Below are 18,608 nucleotides of genomic sequence, written 5' to 3' on the forward strand. Positions count from 1 at the left end.
CAACCTATAGGTATATGAATCAAGCTGGGAAGAATGCATAGACAAAATATAGGTGGAGTGTCAGCATGGAATAAAGGCTATGGACTAATATGGGGCTGGGGATATAACTTGGTAGAGTGCTTGCCTGGCATGAACATAAGCCCTGAGCTCTATTCCCAGAACCTCAAAAACTCTGTGGCAGTACAGTGTGGTATAAACCTCACATGCTAAAGAAAGAGGGAAGTCAGCAGTTCAAGGTCAGTCTATGTTCTGTGGGGACCTTGTCTCAAAAATATCAATATGAAGGCTGGGTGTGGTGGCACTCAGCAGGCAGAGGCAGGTGAATCTCTAACTTTCCAGGACAGCCAGACTATGTAGATAGAGCCTTGTCAAACAAACAAAACCCTGATATATATTTAATTAATAAGATCTTATACATAAGGACATACATGATATTAAAATAGTTGCTAATGGTGGAGTGTGGATGGAGGAAAGTGAAAACAGAATGAGAACACTTGTGGACTAATCATAATGTAACAACTGAATATGACTAACCGAGAAAAAAAAAATCAGCTTGTCCTCTTAGCAATGGTCTGCCCTGCGCAGGACAGCAGACAGTGTAGACCTTCTACAACTTTTCCCCAAGCCTCTGAAATAAAGTGTTTCAAAAAATTCAGCTTGTAAGAACTTTCAGTCTCTAACAAAAGGGGAAACAGAAGATATTGAGTTCCAAAGCCCAGCCCTGAAGATAACACAAGAGGAAACTGATGGAAAATAATAACATTTAATAATTATGTAGCTTTTACTATATGAGCCAGGTTCATGAACTCAATCTCCTCTACATCTGGGATACATACTATCAACCTTTACAGGTGAAAGATCAACTAGAGGTTAATTTCTCCAAAGTCCCCACAAGTGGTAATGTGGAAACTGGGATTTAAACTCACTGGAAAACCATTCTCTACTTCAACCTAGACAGAAAACAGAATTAGCAAGAAACAGTTCTGAAGGCCAGCTGGATCGTGGAACATGATACATGTTACATGGGTAGTCCCAGAGGTCACACTGAAAAACCCAATCTTATACTCTGAGTTACTAGGTATACCTGTTAAGGTAAGAGTCTTCTGGGAGCCTTTCTTAGGGAATCTAACTCAAAGGGGGAAAATTATTCCAAGATACGCAAGAAATCAGGTTGATGCAACAGAGGAAGTCATTGGTATATGAGCCTTGACTTCTTAAGTATGATAGCCCTCATTTCATTTTTAGGTAAAGGATTAAGGAAACCACCTGAATCATCATGTTTAACTAAGGTTTTAACTTGTCATAGTAGAGGAAGGCCAGTGGTCAGACATCTCAGGGACTCTGGATGTCCCTGTACCAACAGTGCCCCAGAACTGAAGTTTGGGGAGGAAAATTAGGTGGAAAAAAACCTGAAAAGCCTAAAATGAATTTCTACTTACAAAAAGGACTTAAAAAAAAAGAACCCAACACCACAAAGACACATGTTCAAGTTTTATTGGGTTTCAATGCAAAACATTCCAAAAAATGACCTATAATACGTATGTTCTACATCCAGCGACCAAATACACCACAACACTGTATTATTCAAATTCTTCTATAACCAGACTTTAGCCAGAAGAATCAAGGCTAATTTTTTTCTAATTACAGATTTTAGGCCTGCTGGTTCTATATTCTATCATTTGTCAAAAAAGTCTCTTAAAATTTTCTATGTACTCCCTACTTTAAATTTAATATTCATATTCAGTGTAGTATTGACAATGACAAACTAAAAAATGTACATAAAATGTCAAGAGGCTAAAAGTCTTGACAGAAGAACCCACTCCAGGCCTGATTAGAGTATTGAAGTCTTGAAATTCCCTCAACTATAACAGTATTATAACAAATTCTTAAGAAAAATCGCAGTTGAGTTAAATTTTTTGACCCTATAATTCAACCCGCTTCTGTTGAAAATATCTGCTTTTACATTACTGGCTCTTAGTTTCCAAGGCAGTAAGTAAACTAGAGTTGTATCATGATTCGTTTCCAAGATGGAGACCTGAGTGTAAAGTACCTTTATAAAACTACAATGACCCAGTGACCTATTTTTTGTTTCCAATATGCTCTCCACTAATCTAACAATGTTTCCAGTTTTTATTTCCATTTCCCAGTACTGCCCTTCCCCTTCTAAGTTTTACAGGACAATTGATAATGTTTCTTACTGATGAGGCAATTCATCAAATGGGCTCCTTGCTGAAACTCAGACATCAGTGAATAAAGTTACCACTGAGGTGTAATTTTTCTGACTGAAATGTTTGTGTGTTCTGGCAGGGGTTGAACTCTAGGCCTCACTGGTACTTAGGCAAGCACTCCACCATGGAGTTACAGTCCCAGCTAATTCAAGTTTCCTCTAGTCAGTGATCAGCTCTAAATTGCAGAGTTGCTCCATTACTTTGCTGGAACTACTGAACCTCTACAAAGAGTCACCGGAACTTCTTGGGTAGGTACCTCCACTTAACAATTAGTCTCCTTCTTTGCAGTCAATTTTAAGTCATTACCACTCCCTAATTAAGGTTTAACCAGCACTGATTAGGTTTCATTATTAGCCTCCCTCCCTTGAAGACAAAAAAAAATCTATTGCCTGTACCAAACCAATTCTGATGCACACTGGGTAAGTAACTGCTGTAGCTTAGTCTCAGCATTCCTCTGCTTCAACAACTCTGCAAAAAAAAGCATGGGATCAAGTTACAGAGAATTTTACAATGTAAAGTACCTCAATCTTGGGTTTTCGGTTTAAGTATTAGCTCTAAAGTGCCAGCTTCCAAAGGTGGCTATATTCATTACAACTACTACTATAAGCATTAGTTTTGTCACATTAAAATCAGATACCCTGCCACCTTGTGCCCACGAAATTTGGAAGTTGCAGTAGCAGCTGTATCACTTAACTAGTCAATTGAAAATAAGCAAGCTCCAACAGCATGCAATTCATACACTGCTCACACAGCAAACCATTAATTAGATAGGCTCTTTTAATAAGAAGTCCTGCAGGCAAGAGCTATTAGTAACTTTCAGAAACAGCTTGTACTACCATACTACTGATACTCTAAATGAAAATACATCTGTATACATTCACTCAAAATGGATGGGCTAGATGTTCCATGACAAAATAACTTCATCTGAATGTCCAGAGTTGAGCATTATCCACATTTCACGATGAATTAAAGGTCAGAAAATGCTTGCCAGTCCCACGGCCACCCAGTGACAAAGTATTTAAACACTGCTTCCAACACTTACCTGAGCATCTGACTGTTCCTTACTGCCAGCTTTATCTACTGTGAATCAATCAGCACTCCATGACCACATGACCATTAGGTTCAACCTGCAAAAATTACATAAATGAAAACTACTTATTTCTCTAAAGGAAGTTCTTGAACACTTGCCTATAACTGCTCCCCACTCCCCACCGCCTTTTTCCAGAAAGAACAGGCAAGTTCAGACTTGCAGCTTAATGCATATTTCATGTTCTACTACTTCTCTTAATTGGTGGAAGGTTCACTGGCTTGGAATGGACTGGAATGGCTTAAATGGTTAAGTTGCATGGCTTATGGATTCTCATTCTTTTCCAATGGTGCACTGCCACGTTAAATCCATAAGTTGAACCGACAAAACATTTGAAGGAATAAGTGCAGTCTAAGGATTTTTAGTTGGAGGTCTTCAAGTTTACTATATTCAAGAGCATCTTTTTCAACTTCATGGCTGGACCTGGGTCATGCTGCCTCAGGTTTTTTGCTTTTTTAAAGACCACTTGCAATAGATTTTTTTTCTCCATACAGTGTAGTTTCATAGAACTAAAACAAGTCAGGCATCCAACTAAATAAAGGTCAAGTTTGCAATGGCTTATAGGGGTCAGACAGGGGGACCCCAATCCTAAGCCATTTCTTATATTGACTAAAAGACTAATTTGAAAAAAAAGTCACAAAATGAAGCATGTTTACAGGTCTTCATCAAAAATATGTAAGAAAAAATTTACCCCCTCCCAGTTCCCAGATTGCTATTGATAAACAAAATGGCTGCATTAATGCCTCTAAGTGTCATACATGCGTTAAAAAAATTCCAAGTGTTGAATTTGGAGGACTTCTAATATGCTATTGACCATTTGTGGGTTTTTTCCAAGTTTTTTTTTTAATCTAGAAGGCATTTCCATTGCCATGAAGTACAGTAGGCGTCACTGGACTATGAGGGAGGTAAGTGCTCAATTTCGACTTAGACGGAAAAACTAGTTTGCTTTGCTTACCATCTTTGCTGTTTCACAGGCATTTGGTGCTTTAAATCTGATGTGGAATGCTGACAGATTCACTTTTTAGAAGTCATAAGCCTTTAGGAAGTTGGAGATAACTTCATTGCTTATCTATTTTCTCCTTTGCAATCAAGCTGTTCCTTTAAAAGTGAGACACTACAGAGTTGCAAAAATTTGAAACAGTAAGAGCAAGCATCGTTTTGCAGCTTCATGGTTGATTTTGGCCAAACTTTTTATTGAGTATTTTGTAGTTGTTTAACACACACTTAAATGGTCTTACTCAGGGAGGGGAAGGGAGGTTCTTGTAGATTCCCAAGGAAATGTCAGAAAAGCAAAATATGGCCAGTATCCATTTGCTTTTTTTTGGGTTTCTGGGTACATCCCTAGGCATCGGATCTCAGGTTTGTTTGTTTGTTTTAATATATATACTGCGAACATTTGAGGTTTCAGTTGGAAGATACCCTAAAATCCTGAAAGTAGCACACCCAACCAACCCTCTCTAATGGCTAGCTGTCTGCACAGGCAGGGTGATTCATCTCTCAATGGAGACCAGAGAACATCTAGATGGCTGAGAGTTTGTGGAAGATCTTGGGATTGCTTGCCTCACTGACTGGGAAAAATCAGGAAGTGGCCTTCAGGGACACTTTTACTTGGAAAAGTACAACACTAGTAACAAGTCTTACACATCTCTATCATTTGCTTGTTGAAAGCAACTCATAATAGCAAATAAAATTAAACATGTCTTATTTTTTTCCCTCACAAGAACATAAAAATTATTAAGGGGAACAGGAAATTTTAAAAAGGTAACATAATCTTTCCTTTTAGTAGTCCTTGGGTAGTTTATGACAAAGTTTCCATTTTTGTTTGTTTCTTTGAATGGGGATTTTTGGTCCAAAAGTTTTGTTTGTTCCTAGTATCTGCTTCTGCCTCCCCCTCTATCAGATCGGCTTCCTCCACGGCCACCACCTCTTGGTGCTCCGCGGCTTGAACTGCTGTAGGAATCACGTGGAGGAGGGTACCCCCTTTCCATAGAAGGGGGAAGCCCTCGTTCTTGTCTGCCCACGCGATCACGACCACTTGAGTAGAGATCACTTCGGCTGCTTGAGTAACTGTCTCGACTTCCACCATATCCGTCACGTGAGCTGCTGTAATCATCATAGCGACTGCTTCCACCATAAGATGGCGGGGGCCCTCGTGTGGGTGGAGCACTACGTGAGTTACCTGCAGGGTCAATGGTCAGGTAATATGGCAACACTATAAATTGTATATATACAACATTTAAATCTGAATTTACAGAATTCTTTGTATTAAAAGTTTACTTTCTCAACTGGGAAGTTTTAAACTCTACCATTGCTGGCCATAAGAGGGAATTTCTCATCTGCTGAGGTATGGATTGATTTTAATGTTTGTTTGAAAAGACTGAAGACGTTGTGTATTTCAAGAGGACATTCCAGACAGCTTGTTATTTAGAGTAGACACTCAGCCACTTTCCAGTGATAAGTTGCAATTTTTGAACTGTTGAGTTTCCTTCATATTGCAATGGTAAATATTGATCTGGTTAATAAAATTTTTAAATTGTATTTTCACTGTTGGGGGAAAACACATAAGGCTGCCAATTTAAGCAAGCAAAATCCCCTCCAAAGCAAGCGAACAGCCTCAAAAGAAAAAAAAAAAGCAAAATAACAAAAACGAAACAAGGAAAGAACCAAAATACCCTTCACAAAACTAGGAAAAGCCCAGCTGATAAAGTTACCCCTTGAAAGCAAGCAAATGTCCCTTTTAAAAGCAAGCACCACACAGCCTATTAATCCAGCTCATGAACCTAAAACCTCAAGCTGGTGAGAGTAAGATCCTTAGCCGGTATCTTACCATAACTCTCATACGAGTCTCTGTAGGAACCTCCACTTGGATGATCTGAATAGTCACGATCCCGACCATATCCATCTCTATCACTAAAGAAAAAGCAATTTTTAATTAGAATACATTAAATTAAATATTTAATTATTTCATAAAAAATTCTAAAAATTTCCCAATCCTAAAAAGGCAAAAAAAAAAAACCAAAAAAAACAAAACAGGGCTTTCAAATTCTCAAATCTCTTTGTTTTGTTTTTAGCTGCCTAATGTAAAAATTGTGTATGAGAGGAGAAATAAGCATGGCGTGGTCACCCTGTAGAGATCAAAAGACTATTTTGCATGCAGAATGTCTTCTCTCCCACCTTTACACAGGTTTCAATGATGGAACTTGTGTAGCCAGGGATATTTGTAAAGTGCTTTTAACAGCTTAAGTTACCTCTCAAGCCCTCAAGGCATGAAGTCTTACAGAAAATTCTTATAAGCAATCATAGAAGTAGCCACTTACCTATAACCTCTTGATGGATAGTCATCTCGTGAACTGGAATGACCATAATCACGATAAGTATAATCTCTTGGTGGTGGCACATAATCTCGTGTATCTCGAGAACTTGGATAGTCTCTGCTTGAATAGCTATAAAAAAGTAAATTTGGTGTCTGCTTCTGGTGTGCTTTCTTTCAATGTGACTCTTAAAAGAAAATGCACTTTACTGTTACCTGTCTTTAGTGGAATATCCATCATCTCTCGGGGACAAATAAACATCTCGACGAGAAGGCAGTGGCTCCCTGCGTGGTGGACCTCCGTAACCATCTCTTCCACGTGACACAGGGGCTTAAAAGAAAAAGTAATCATTAAAATCTAGCCATCGACAAGCTAAAATGTGGTTATACTGAGGCTATATAAAACTGATTTAATCATATATGCTATGTAGCTAACACAGGAAGCTTCCCAGTCACATAATTTCAGTGCCCACTAATTATAAATGAGATTAATTGGAATCCATCAATCAATCTTAAGCATAATCATTTAAACAAAACGTATTACTGTGCATTTATGGTGGAGGCTTTTGTGCCTGTCGTGGCGCAAATGTAGATGAGAACAATTCTGTAGTCAATGCCTTTTCCACTTTTGTGTGTGAATGGGGACTGGATTCAAGTTCTTGTGCTCAAATAGCACAGGCTATAAAAACATTTAATCAAATGTTATAAATACATTTAATCAAATGTATTACCCACTGAGTCATCTCAGTGACCAAGCATTTAAAAAAAAGGTTGCTCCACGTTAGTGTTGAACTCTTGTCGATCCTCCTCCTACACACACACCCCTCACACACCAGTGCTGGGATTGGACTTGCACCACCATGCCCGGCTTCAACATAGCAGGCCAGATTTGAATACATGTCACACCTACCTCTTCCCCCCATTCCACTGCTGCTACGAACTGGTCCTGACGGTGCTGATCTTTTAGGAGGAGGACCTCCACTTCGTGGTGGTGGTCCTCTTTTTACTGGAAGAGGTCCCCTTGAAGAACTGAGGGTAAAATTCATGGAATAGCCACCATCATCTATATTAGAATAGAAAGAAAATACATTAACACAATAATTAAAAAAATAACACCCAAGAAAAAGACTAAAAACTATTTGCCTCAAGGGAAAAAACACAATTATGTGCATGCTCGTGAGTCACAACATTATCCTGCGTCACAACATTATCTTTTCTGCTTAGTTGGGGACGCTGGGTTTGTTTTCCATTGAGCAAGAGCAAGCATGACAAGAGTTCAGGACCAGCCTCAATTAACAAGGGAGACTGTTTCAGAAATCCAGACCTCCTGTAGACTAGGAAAAAGAATGGTCTGGGTAACCTCCAATCCTGCCCTTCATTTATTTATTTATTTATTTATTTATTTATTTATTTATTTATTTAACTTGGTAAGACTATGTGGTCCATAATTTTAACACTGTAATTTAATTTGGGCCTTCCACATTTTCCTTTCAAGTCATGAGCACAGTGGTCAGTCTCCATTTCAAAGGCTATTTTAGCCTTTGAAAGACTGTACACACCAGTGTAGATCTATAGCTTAACTTAAAACCCCAAGCCTGAGTTCCAATCATTACCCATATGTCCTCCCCGTGAGGGGGGTCCTCTGGTTCCTCCACTTCCTCCTCTTCCCCCTCGAAGACCTCTGGGAGGGCCTCTGCTTCTTGGAGGTGGAGGTAGTCCACGTCTACCAGTTTCAAATGATGGTTTGGTGGCTTGCTCCACCTTGATGGCTTTTCCATCTAAGGACTTCAAAGAGGAAAAAAAATTAAATTGTATCAAGATTTAAAGAAAACTTAAAAGATCCGCTATGCCCTGTGACTCCAATAGGCCCTTTAAAAGTTTTATCTGCCAAATATCATAGGATAAATGATGGAAATACTATTTCTATATATAATAGAGTTCCATTCACTTAAAATTTCTACTAGATGCAAGAGATTCACTATACTACTCCTTAGGAAAATAAAAGTCTAAGTATGTATTCAAGTTGTTACCAAAACAAAAAGAGCTAAGTTATCAAATTATGTTTTATGGCTTCTAAGATATACAAGATATCACATAACATCATTATATACTGTTCTGAAATAACTCATTAGCCACAAAATTTGGTTGTGGAATCACAATAAAATCAGACTAGAGACTGGAGACGGTCTTTTATTTCTAGCATGCAGGGGAGGATCTGTGAGTTTGAGGTCAGCCTGATCTATATAGTCAAGACAAAAAACTATATACATCAAGTCAAACTGACCCCCCAAAAATACAATAAAATAAAATTCAGGAGAGTAGTGGCTGTGATCAAAAGTCTCTGGCTATGCATACATACACAAAATAAGAATTCCAGAGCTTCTCTGAAGCTTGGATAACACTTTAGTTATTTTTGTCACCAAGGAACACCTTTTTATTAAACAATCATACCTTTCCATTCATGTCTCTGGCAGCATCCTTTGCATCTGCTGGGCTTTCAAAAGTGACAAAAGCGAATCCTCTTGACTTATTGGTTTCTCGGTCCTTCATCAAAAGCACTGAAACAGTTGAGGGGGTTACTTCCATTCAAACAAAGATAATCAGCATATTTGCAAAAAACAAGCTCAGCACTTCTTAGAGGACAAAATACACTATCATGTCAGATGATCAGTGGATTCAAATTCATCACAGCTTGTCTTTTAATAATATTAATATAGCATATAATTTTCGATAACTCACCTTCTACTATTCGTCCATATTTGCCAAACACCGCCTCAAGAGCCTTCTCATTTGTTTCTGTATTAAGCCCACCAATAAAGAGCTTTCCTGGGCGGTCTGCTTCAACCATTTTTCCTCTCAACTGATGGGAGGGGTCTGCTGAAAAATGATATTATTACCTCTCTGGAGAAAGTCCCCAAAGTTTATTGAATAGCTTAATTATGGCTCATGTTTTATTAAAATCTTTATTATTTAGTAACTAAAGACACTGATAAACCTCAAGTACAGAAGAAAACCAATTAAAATACTTTGGCTAACAGTGTAGCACAATTTTCATTAACGGGGTTTAAAAAGCCTGCCTAATTTACCATTTTCATCTGCCCTGACAGTTTTTAGTCAATGAACAGCTACTCAACACTTGAAAAGGCTACTTTTACTTCTAAATGTATTTTACTTTTTAGTACAAGGTTGCAGCCTTTATAGTGCAGGAATTAATAGAAGAGGGCCACCACACCTGGCTAAGGTATTGATCTCTTATCTTTAAAACATTCTGTTACTTATCACCCTACTTGCTACCCGCCCCCCTTCCCGCCCCCAACCCGCAGCGAAAGGTATAAAAGACTTCCTATTCATTCAAGGTCACCAGCCAGACGCACCAAGTAAAGAGCAAGCCCTTTCCACATTTAGATTTCCTAGTTAAGTTTAGGAACAAAACTTAGAACCAAGTCGCATCTAGCCCAACGAAAGATTGTTATCCGATTTAAAAGATAAAAGTAGCAGAGTTGGAAAATAACGGAATTCGGAATCACACACTCTTAACACTCGTTTCTAGTCCTGGCACCTAATTAACACTCATTAAAAACCGCGTGTTAAAGACAAAATGGCGACACTTGGATCCAACCCAGAACCACCAACAACCTCCGGGCGAACTAACTTTTGCATTGACACTAGCAGCGAAAACTCTGAAGACTTCCTCTCCCTACTGCCGAGGACCAGCGGAACCCGCAGAGAAGTCCACCAACCTATCATTGGCACCCGACGCTATTCTGGTGCTACTCCCGCGGTCCCTGAATGTCCCGCCCCACCTACAAAGCTGCGCCCTCCGCCCTCCAGCGACAGGGGACAGCCAAACCTCCGGGAGACGCACCCAAGATAACGGACCCCTTAGTGTGTTGCTTCCACCCCTTCTGCTTTAAATAGGCTGACACCTTTGGGTGTCTTAAAATGGCGCCCGCCGCCACTATCTCCCGGGAAGCAAATGATATCCAGCCTTAACATGACAAGTCTGTATGGAAAACAGGTCAAGGAAAGGAAGGTCCTACCCGAGGGGACTGCGACGGTCTCAAGCTCCTATGAGCTCGCCAGACGGGGCCTCCCGAGCAGTGCAGCACCAGTGACAGCTACCGATTTTCAGAACGGAACAGAAATGACGCTAGGACGACTGCGCAACGAGGGCGAACAAAGGAGACAGCAATCTTTATACTACCCGGGAACGAGGCTGAAGAACCCGGATGGAAATTAAGCTTAGAATTTGAAGCACGAAGGGAGGGAAGGGACTGGTTCTCAGACTCTTCATTGGCCGTCTCCTTTGTCATTCACTAGTCACTCCGCCTCTTTCCTGTGTCTCTTAAAGTTCTGGCCGGTGCAGAATTTTAACCGTTTGCCCTGCCCCCATCCATTCTCCTCCAAGATGCCTTTTAGCTTTATGCTAAAACAGTGTACCGGATTTATTGACTAGAGAAGTAAATTTATTGAGCGACCTAGTAGGTTAAGCAAGGTGCAAAACTTTTACTTTTGCATGAAAATCCTAATTCCAAAAGCAAGGTGAGAATGGTACCTAGTACAATACCAACGCTGTAGAAATAAGAAACAAAGAAGTTTTGTTGCTACTCCATAACTGACAAATTTTCTTGAGCAATAAGTAATACGTTGGAAGAATCTGCTAAGTAAGTGTTAAGTGAAAACAGGACTTGATGACATCACAAAAATAGCACCCATATAGAACGATTGCTGAATACCTACTTAGATTCCTGTACAAGTGAGACCAGGGTCAGGTGCCTCGGGGTTAAGACAGCCAAATAAAAATCCCTGACGATAGTTGGAGTGCTTACCCACACATTTCATCCCAGTATTTGGGACGCTGAAGTAGGGCAGTTATGGGTCTCAACAGTCTGTCTGGCTTTGTTAGAACCTGTCTCAAAAACCAAACCAAACAAAAAGAAAATGCTACCAGGTATACTTGAACTTCAAGTGAGCATTCATAATTTGTTTTGTGTTTTGAGAAAGTATCAATCAGGCTGAGAGTGATCTTGGAATTCACAGCTATCCTCCTGCCTCAAATTTCCAAGTACTGGGATTACAGGCATGAGCTACCATACCAGGTTCTGCATTCAATATTTTTATCTGCCTTGTGAAGGGAAAATTACAATTTAATCTTGAGAGGATTTTCTTTTTTTTCTTTTTCCTTTTCTCTTTTCTTTTCTTTTCCTGAGACAGGATTATTTCTCTGGCTGTCCTAGAACTTGCTCTGCAGACTAGGCTGGACTCAATCTCAGAGATCTCCCTGTCTTTGCCTTCCAAGTGTAGGGATCAAAGATTTATATGACCATTGCCCTACTGGCTGGGCTTTTAATTTCCTTACAAGTTAAAAAAAATCAGCCCAGTTTGGTGGCTCACACCTTTAATTCCAGTTTGGGAGGAAGATGCAGGTATCTGAGATTGAAAACAGCATGGTTCAACGGCAACTAGAGCTACTTGGTGAGGTCCTGGCTCAGAACAAACCAAACAAAAATTCACTTAACAAAATGGAACAAATCACTACATATTGTGACTAGCACCCCGGGGGAAGTAAACTAGTTGGCTTTAGGGAACAATATTAGGAGAGGAGAAATTTGATCACATCCAAAAAGCAGGCTGTGGTGGCTCAGGTCTGTCATTCCCATGGTCAGTAGGCTGAGGTAAGAGCATGACTACCACTGGTAAAGCCATAGTGACTGCTGACTCTTTTAAAAAAAAAAAAAGAAAGAAAAGGAAATCAGGGAGGAGGGAGGATATACAGGAAAGATAACTGAAGATCAGAATTAAAGAAAAAGAAGCCAGAAAGAGCTGGGGGGGGGAGGAAAGCTTTGTATACTTATTTATTTATTTATTTATTTATTTATTTATTTATTGTCATTATGCCTATTGACAAGCTCTCTATACATAGTCCTGGCTTTCCTAGAACCCTCTGTAGACCAGGTTGGCCTCAAACTCAGAGATCCTCTTTCCTCTCCCTCTGGAATGCTAGGATTAAAGCTATTCCCCCCTCCCCAACAGTTCAGTTAGTAAATGGGGATTACTGTGGGGTGACTAAGTTGCAGCTCTCCTGCCTAACTTACATTTTCACATGAAGGGATGTGTAAGTCATTGCAGCTCTATCTACAGTACATTGTCACACATCAGAACAATCATTCACCATGATCAAGTAGGCTTTATCCAAGGAATGCAGGGATGGTTCAATATACAGAAATCCATAAACATAATCCACTATATAAACAAACTCAAAAAAAACACCACATGATCATCTCACTAGATGCTGAGAAAGCATTTGACAAAATTCAACACCCCTTCATGATAAAAGTCTTGGAAAGATCAGGAATTCAAGGCCCATACCTAAACATAGTAAAAGCAATTTACAGCAAACCAGTAGCCAGCATCAAGCTAAATGGAGAGAAACTTGAAGCAATCCCACTAAAATCAGGGACTAGACAAGGCTGCCCACTCTCCCCCTACTTATTCAATATAGTACTGAAAGTCCTAGCCAGAGAAATTAGGCAGCACAAGGAGGTCAAAGGGATACAAATTGGAAAGAAGTCAAAATCTTACTATTTGCAGATGATATGATAGTATACTTAAGTGACCCCAAAACTTCCACCAGAGAACTCCTAAACCTGATAAACAACTTCAGCAAAGTGGCTGGTTATAAAATCAACTCAAATCAGTAGCCTTCCTCTACTCAAAGGATAAACAGGCTGAGAAAGAAGTTAGGGAAATGACACCCTTCACAATAGTCACAAATAAAATACTTTGGTGTGAATCTAACCAAGCAAGTGAAAGATCTGTATGACAAGAACTTCAAGTCTCTGAAGAAAGAAATTGAAGAAGATCTCAGAAGATGGAAAGATCTCCCATGCTCTTGGATTGGCAGGATTAATATAGTAAAAATTGGTTATCCTGCCGAAAGCAAATCTACAGATTCAATGCAATTCCCATCAAAATTCTTCATAGGGATAGAAAGAGCAATTTGCAAATTCATTTGGAATAACAAAAAAACCTAGGATAGCGAAGACTATTCTCAACAATAAAAGAACTTCTGGGGCAATCACCATTCCTGACCTCAAGCTGTACCACAGAGCAATACTGATAAAAACTACATGGCATTGGTACAGAGACAGGCAGGAAGATAAATGGAATAGAACTGAAGACCCAGAAATTAACCCACACACCTATGGTCACTTGATCTTTGACCAAGGAGCTAAAACTATCCAGTGGAAAAAAGACAGCATTTTCAACAAATGGTGCTGGTTCAACTGGAGGTAAGCATGTAGAAGAATGCAAATGGATCCATTCTTATTTCCTTTTTACAAAGCTCAGGTCCAAGTGGATAAAGGATTTTCACATAAAACCAGATACACTGAAACTAATGGAAAAGAAGGTGGAGAAGAACCTCAAATACTTGGGCACAGGGGAAAAGATCCTGAACAGAACACCAATGGCTTATGCTCTAAGATCAAGAATTGACAAATGGGACCTCATAAAATTGCAAAGCTTCTGTAAGACAAAGGACAATGTCAATAGGACAAAACAGCAACCACCAAATTGGGAAAAGATCTTTATCAATTCTACATCAGATAGAGGGCTAATATCCAATATATACAAAGAACCCAAGAAATTAGAATCCAGACAACCAAACAACCCTTTTAAAAAATGGAGTACAGAGCTAAACAAAGAATTCTCAACTGAGGAATCTCCAATGGCCGAGAAGCACCTAAAGAAATGTTCAACATCCTTAGTAATCAGGAAAATGCAAATCAAAACAACCCTGAGATTCCACCTCACACCAGTCAGAATGGCTAAGATTAAAAACTCAGGTGACAACAGATGCTGTCGAGGAAGGATGTGGTGAGGAACACTCCTCCATTGTTGGTGGGATTGCAAGCTGATACAACCACTTTGGAAATCAGTGAATATAGCGTTACCTGAGGACCCAGCTATACCAACCATTCTTGGGAATATGCCCAAAAGATAGATACTCAAACATATAACAAGGACACATGCTCTACTATGTTCATAGCAGCCTTATTTTTACTAGCCAGAAGCTGGAAAGAACCCAGATGTCCTTTAACAGAGGAATGAATATAGAAAATGTGGTACATTTATACAATTGAGTACTACTCAGCTATTAAAAACGATGACTTCATGAAGTTCTTAGGCAAATGGATGGAACTAGAAAATATCCTGACTGAGGTAACCCAGTCACAAAAGAACACACATGGTATACACTCACTGATAAGTGGATATTAGCCCAAAAGCTCGTAATACCCAAGATTCAACTCACAGACTACACGAAGTTCATGAAGAAGGAAGACCAACGTGTGGGTGCTTCAGTCCTTCTTAGAAGGAGCAACAAAATACTCAAGGGAGCAAATATGGAGACAAAGTGTGGGACAGAAACTGAAGGAGGGGTCGTCTGGAGACAATTCCACCTGGGTATCTATCCCATGTGCAGTCACCAAAAGTAGACGCTGTTCTGGATACCAGGAAGTGCATGCTGACAGGAGCCTGATATAGCTGTCTCCTTAGAGGTCTGCCAGAGTCTGACATATTCAGAGGCGGATGCTCACAACTAACCATTGATCTGATCAAGTAGTCCCCAATGGAGGAGTTAGAGAGAAGACTGAAGGAGCTGAAAGGGTTTGAGGCCCCATGAGGAGAGCAACAATTCCAACCAACCAAAGCTCCTAGAGTCTAAACCACCAGCCTGGGAGCACATAGGGAGGGACCCATGGCTCCAGCTGTATATGTAGGGGAGGATGGCTGCCTTGTCAGGCATAGCGGGGAGAGGAAATCCTTGGTCCCATGAAGACTGGACACCCCAGTGTTTGGGAATTCGAGGGTGGGGAGGTGGGAGTGATTGGGTGGCTGGGGGTACATCCTCATAGAAGCAGGAGGAAGGGAGATAGGATAGGTGGTTTCTGGGTGGGTGGGGAAATGGGGAAAGGGCATTAACATCTGAAATTTAAATAAAATATCCAATAAAAAAATTAATTTAAAAAAAAGTCCATTGTCTTGACATCCTTCTCTAGGATGTTGTCAGGTAAATGGATGGAACTAGGAAAGATCATCCTGAGTGAGGTTACCCAGACCAGAAGGACACATCTCACATGTTCTCTATTTGAAGTTCCTAGCTCCAAACCTTCTGATGTGAGTACATTATCTGGAGTAATTGTAGAAACCAGACAAGTAAAAATGAGTTGATTTCAAAGGAGTAGGGATGTGACAATAGAGAGGGGCGAGCCAGACACAAGTGACATGATAGTGAAAACGGGAAACAGAGGAGCTCTCTAATTAGGGAGAGGAGATGGAAAAAGGGGTGGAGAGTGCAATATCACTAAGGATGTCAGAAGAGTTTATAAGGAAGCATACTATTATCTACCTAAAAATACCTATAATAAGAATAAATTGGTATATAAATACAAATATATAGTTTAAATGAAAATTTCCCATCTAGGCTGACAATGGTCCCCCCCAAGCTCCCTGAGAACTATTGATCCTTTGACCTGCTTCTCTCAAGTGATATTACAGGAGTGTGCCACCATATCCAGTAGCATACACAGTACATGTTACATATTATAGAAGGAACTAATGCAGTAATACATGAAGAGACTTGACTTTTTGACCCTTATGAAACTTAAAATCTAGTAAAAAAAGAATGATTATTAGAAAAATAAATAGGATAGTGACAATTTCTGTGAAGAAAATGTACTGTATTAACAGGATATAGTTGCACACACCTTTAATCCCAGCACTCAGAGGCCAGTAATCTCCACTGAGTGCAAAATCAGATGTCCATTCTAATAGGGAGAACTAATCGAGCCTGGAATGACTTAGTGGAAAATAAAAGGAAAAAGAAAGAAGAAACAAAGAAAGATATGTGCTCAGAGGAAGCCTACTTAGAATAGACAAGAGCTTGCTAAGGTGGCATAGAAAATCAGAGGTGAAAAATGACAAGCAACTGTAGAAAGAACATTTTAGATACCAGCCTTTTATACTGATGGACTATGTCTTCATATGGGGTCATGTAACTGAATGTGGGCCTCATAGTAAAAATGACAATATTAAAAAGTCTTCTGATACATAACAAAAATTCAATTCAAAATCATATATATGAGATATATGGAAAGAGGCTCTATTAGAGACTTACAGAGTATTGACCATGTAATGCAACAATGGCTGACTATGAACCCAGAAGTTTCTCAGTCCACAAGGCTAGATGTCTCTGTCTTCAGTCGATGCTAGAATCCCTAAGAAGCAGGCCAGTGAAGGAATGGACTTACATAGGACTTGGAAGGTGTAGCACAGATTAAAAGTGTCTTCTGTACTCAAGATCTGGATTAAAGGTGTGTGTCTTCCTGCCTCAAGATCCAGATTTAGTCTTCCCACATCAAAAGTCTGAATTAAAGGTGTGTCTTACCTAAAAGGTCAGGATTAGAAGTGGATCTTCCACTGGGTATGGTGGCACATGCCTTTAATCCCAGCATTCTGGAGGCCAGCCTGGTTTACAAAGTGTGTTCCAGAACAACCTGGGCTATACAGGGAAACTGTGCCTCAAAAACAGAACAAAAACCAAACCAAAACAACAAAAAACCCACAACACAAGAAATAGCTCTTCCTACTTCAGGTTAAGCAAATATTCCTCACAGGTGTGCCCTGCCTTTAGGGGATTTTAGTTAATTCCAGTTGTCGTCAAGTTGACAACCAAAGACTAGCCATCACAAAAGAAAGGATAATTAGTAGTTCAAGGGCAAATTTAAATATATAATGGCTTTGACCTTAGCCAGGGCTATAAGCAGCTTTGTCTTGTCCCCAAATGCTTGCTCTTTGATTGGTGACTTGAATTTTGCTCGACACATACGAATGTTAAAAGAGATGAACATTGTGGCACACACCCTTTAATTAGAGGGAGGCCTAGGCAGGAGGATCTTTGTAAGCTCCATGCCAGCCAGGACTATGTAGAGAGACCCTATCTACAGAGAAAAAATAAAACATTAATTTTGGCTTGGGACTAGGCCAAAATTCTCAAGAATTTCTGAAACAACCCTAAACATGTCTGTCATTTGATATTACCTATGTATGTGAAGCAGTCTTCTCAGCATTGACTTTTGTAAAGTAAAAATATTGATCTTTTACTCTGAAAATAAACTCTGAAAATATTGAAGAAGCTCTAGGCTCTCCAGTATCATTCAGTTGGGATTACTTGTAATGAATTCTATATAGTTTATTATCACAAAATGTTTGATTTATATGCCTATTTTATATACATACATACTCATGGTTAAAAATAGAAAGTCTAGTATAGGAACTGCTTCATCTTCTGTTTTCGTACTTATGGACACAGCTCTGTACTCACCCTTTTTCTTTTTGTCCTACTATGTAGAAGAGTGTTTCTCAGATTGCAATTCATGCCCCCTCCAGAACAGTACAAAGTCTCTGTGTAACCCCAGACCCATAGAACCACAAACCTGGGGTTAGGGTGAGGAAAAAGGTAGCAGTTTTAAAGAGTTTTTGTTTTATATTGTCTATGTTTGTGATTTGCATGTAGCAAGGCCAGAAATGGGATTAGATTGCCCCACCCATGAACTGGAGTGAGTTATTGACATGTGTGAGCCTGCCTCTATGTGGCTGCTTGGAATCAAACTCATGTCTTTTGTTTTTTTTTTTTTTTTAAAGAATTATTTATTTTATGTATGTGAACACACTGTAGCTGTCCTCAGACACACCAGAAGAGGGCATCAAATCCCATTACAGATGGTTGTGAGCCACCATGTGGTTGCTGGGAATTGAACTCAGGACCTCTGGAAGAGCAGTCAGTGCTCTTAACCTCTGAGCCATCTCTCCAGCCCCACTCATGTCTTTTGTAAGAGCATCAAGCCACCCTTAACCTCTGAGCCACCTCTCCAAATCCACAGGAAGCATGGATATATACACAGCTCTGTACCCATCCTGT

The 18,608-nt window shown here is 39.7% G+C and overlaps 1 protein-coding gene and 1 non-coding gene across 4 annotated transcripts; both read right to left on the bottom strand.

Annotated features, from left to right (window-relative positions):
* Positions 1–1,476: 1,476 nt before the first annotated feature.
* On the bottom strand, positions 1,477–10,851 carry Rbmx (RNA binding motif protein X-linked). Of its 3 annotated transcripts, none has more exons than XM_028776929.1 (11): positions 10,666–10,851; positions 9,365–9,499; positions 9,077–9,183; positions 8,239–8,410; positions 7,536–7,688; positions 6,842–6,956; positions 6,633–6,758; positions 6,143–6,225; positions 4,271–5,494; positions 3,271–3,355; positions 1,477–2,696 (listed from the first exon to the last, which is right to left on the bottom strand). In XM_028776929.1, exons 2-9 carry the CDS (start codon positions 9,471–9,473, stop codon positions 5,184–5,186), a joined length of 1,176 nt encoding a protein of 391 aa, XP_028632762.1. In that variant the 5' UTR covers positions 9,474–9,499; positions 10,666–10,851; the 3' UTR covers positions 1,477–2,696; positions 3,271–3,355; positions 4,271–5,183. The 3 variants fall into 3 exon arrangements, with proteins under 3 accessions (XP_028632762.1, XP_028632763.1, XP_028632764.1); XM_028776930.1 differs by having other exon boundaries at positions 9,365–9,502; XM_028776931.1 differs by lacking the exon at positions 10,666–10,851 and adding an exon at positions 10,000–10,021.
* LOC114628963 lies at positions 9,246–9,317 on the bottom strand. The gene has a single exon (XR_003712573.1). It is a non-coding gene; the product is annotated as a small nucleolar RNA SNORD61 (small nucleolar RNA).
* Positions 10,852–18,608: the final 7,757 nt, after the last annotated feature.

Source organism: Grammomys surdaster, unplaced genomic scaffold, assembly GCF_004785775.1.
Source record: "Grammomys surdaster isolate TR1022 unplaced genomic scaffold, NIH_TR_1.0 274, whole genome shotgun sequence".
Taxonomy (NCBI): Eukaryota; Metazoa; Chordata; class Mammalia; order Rodentia; family Muridae; genus Grammomys; species Grammomys surdaster.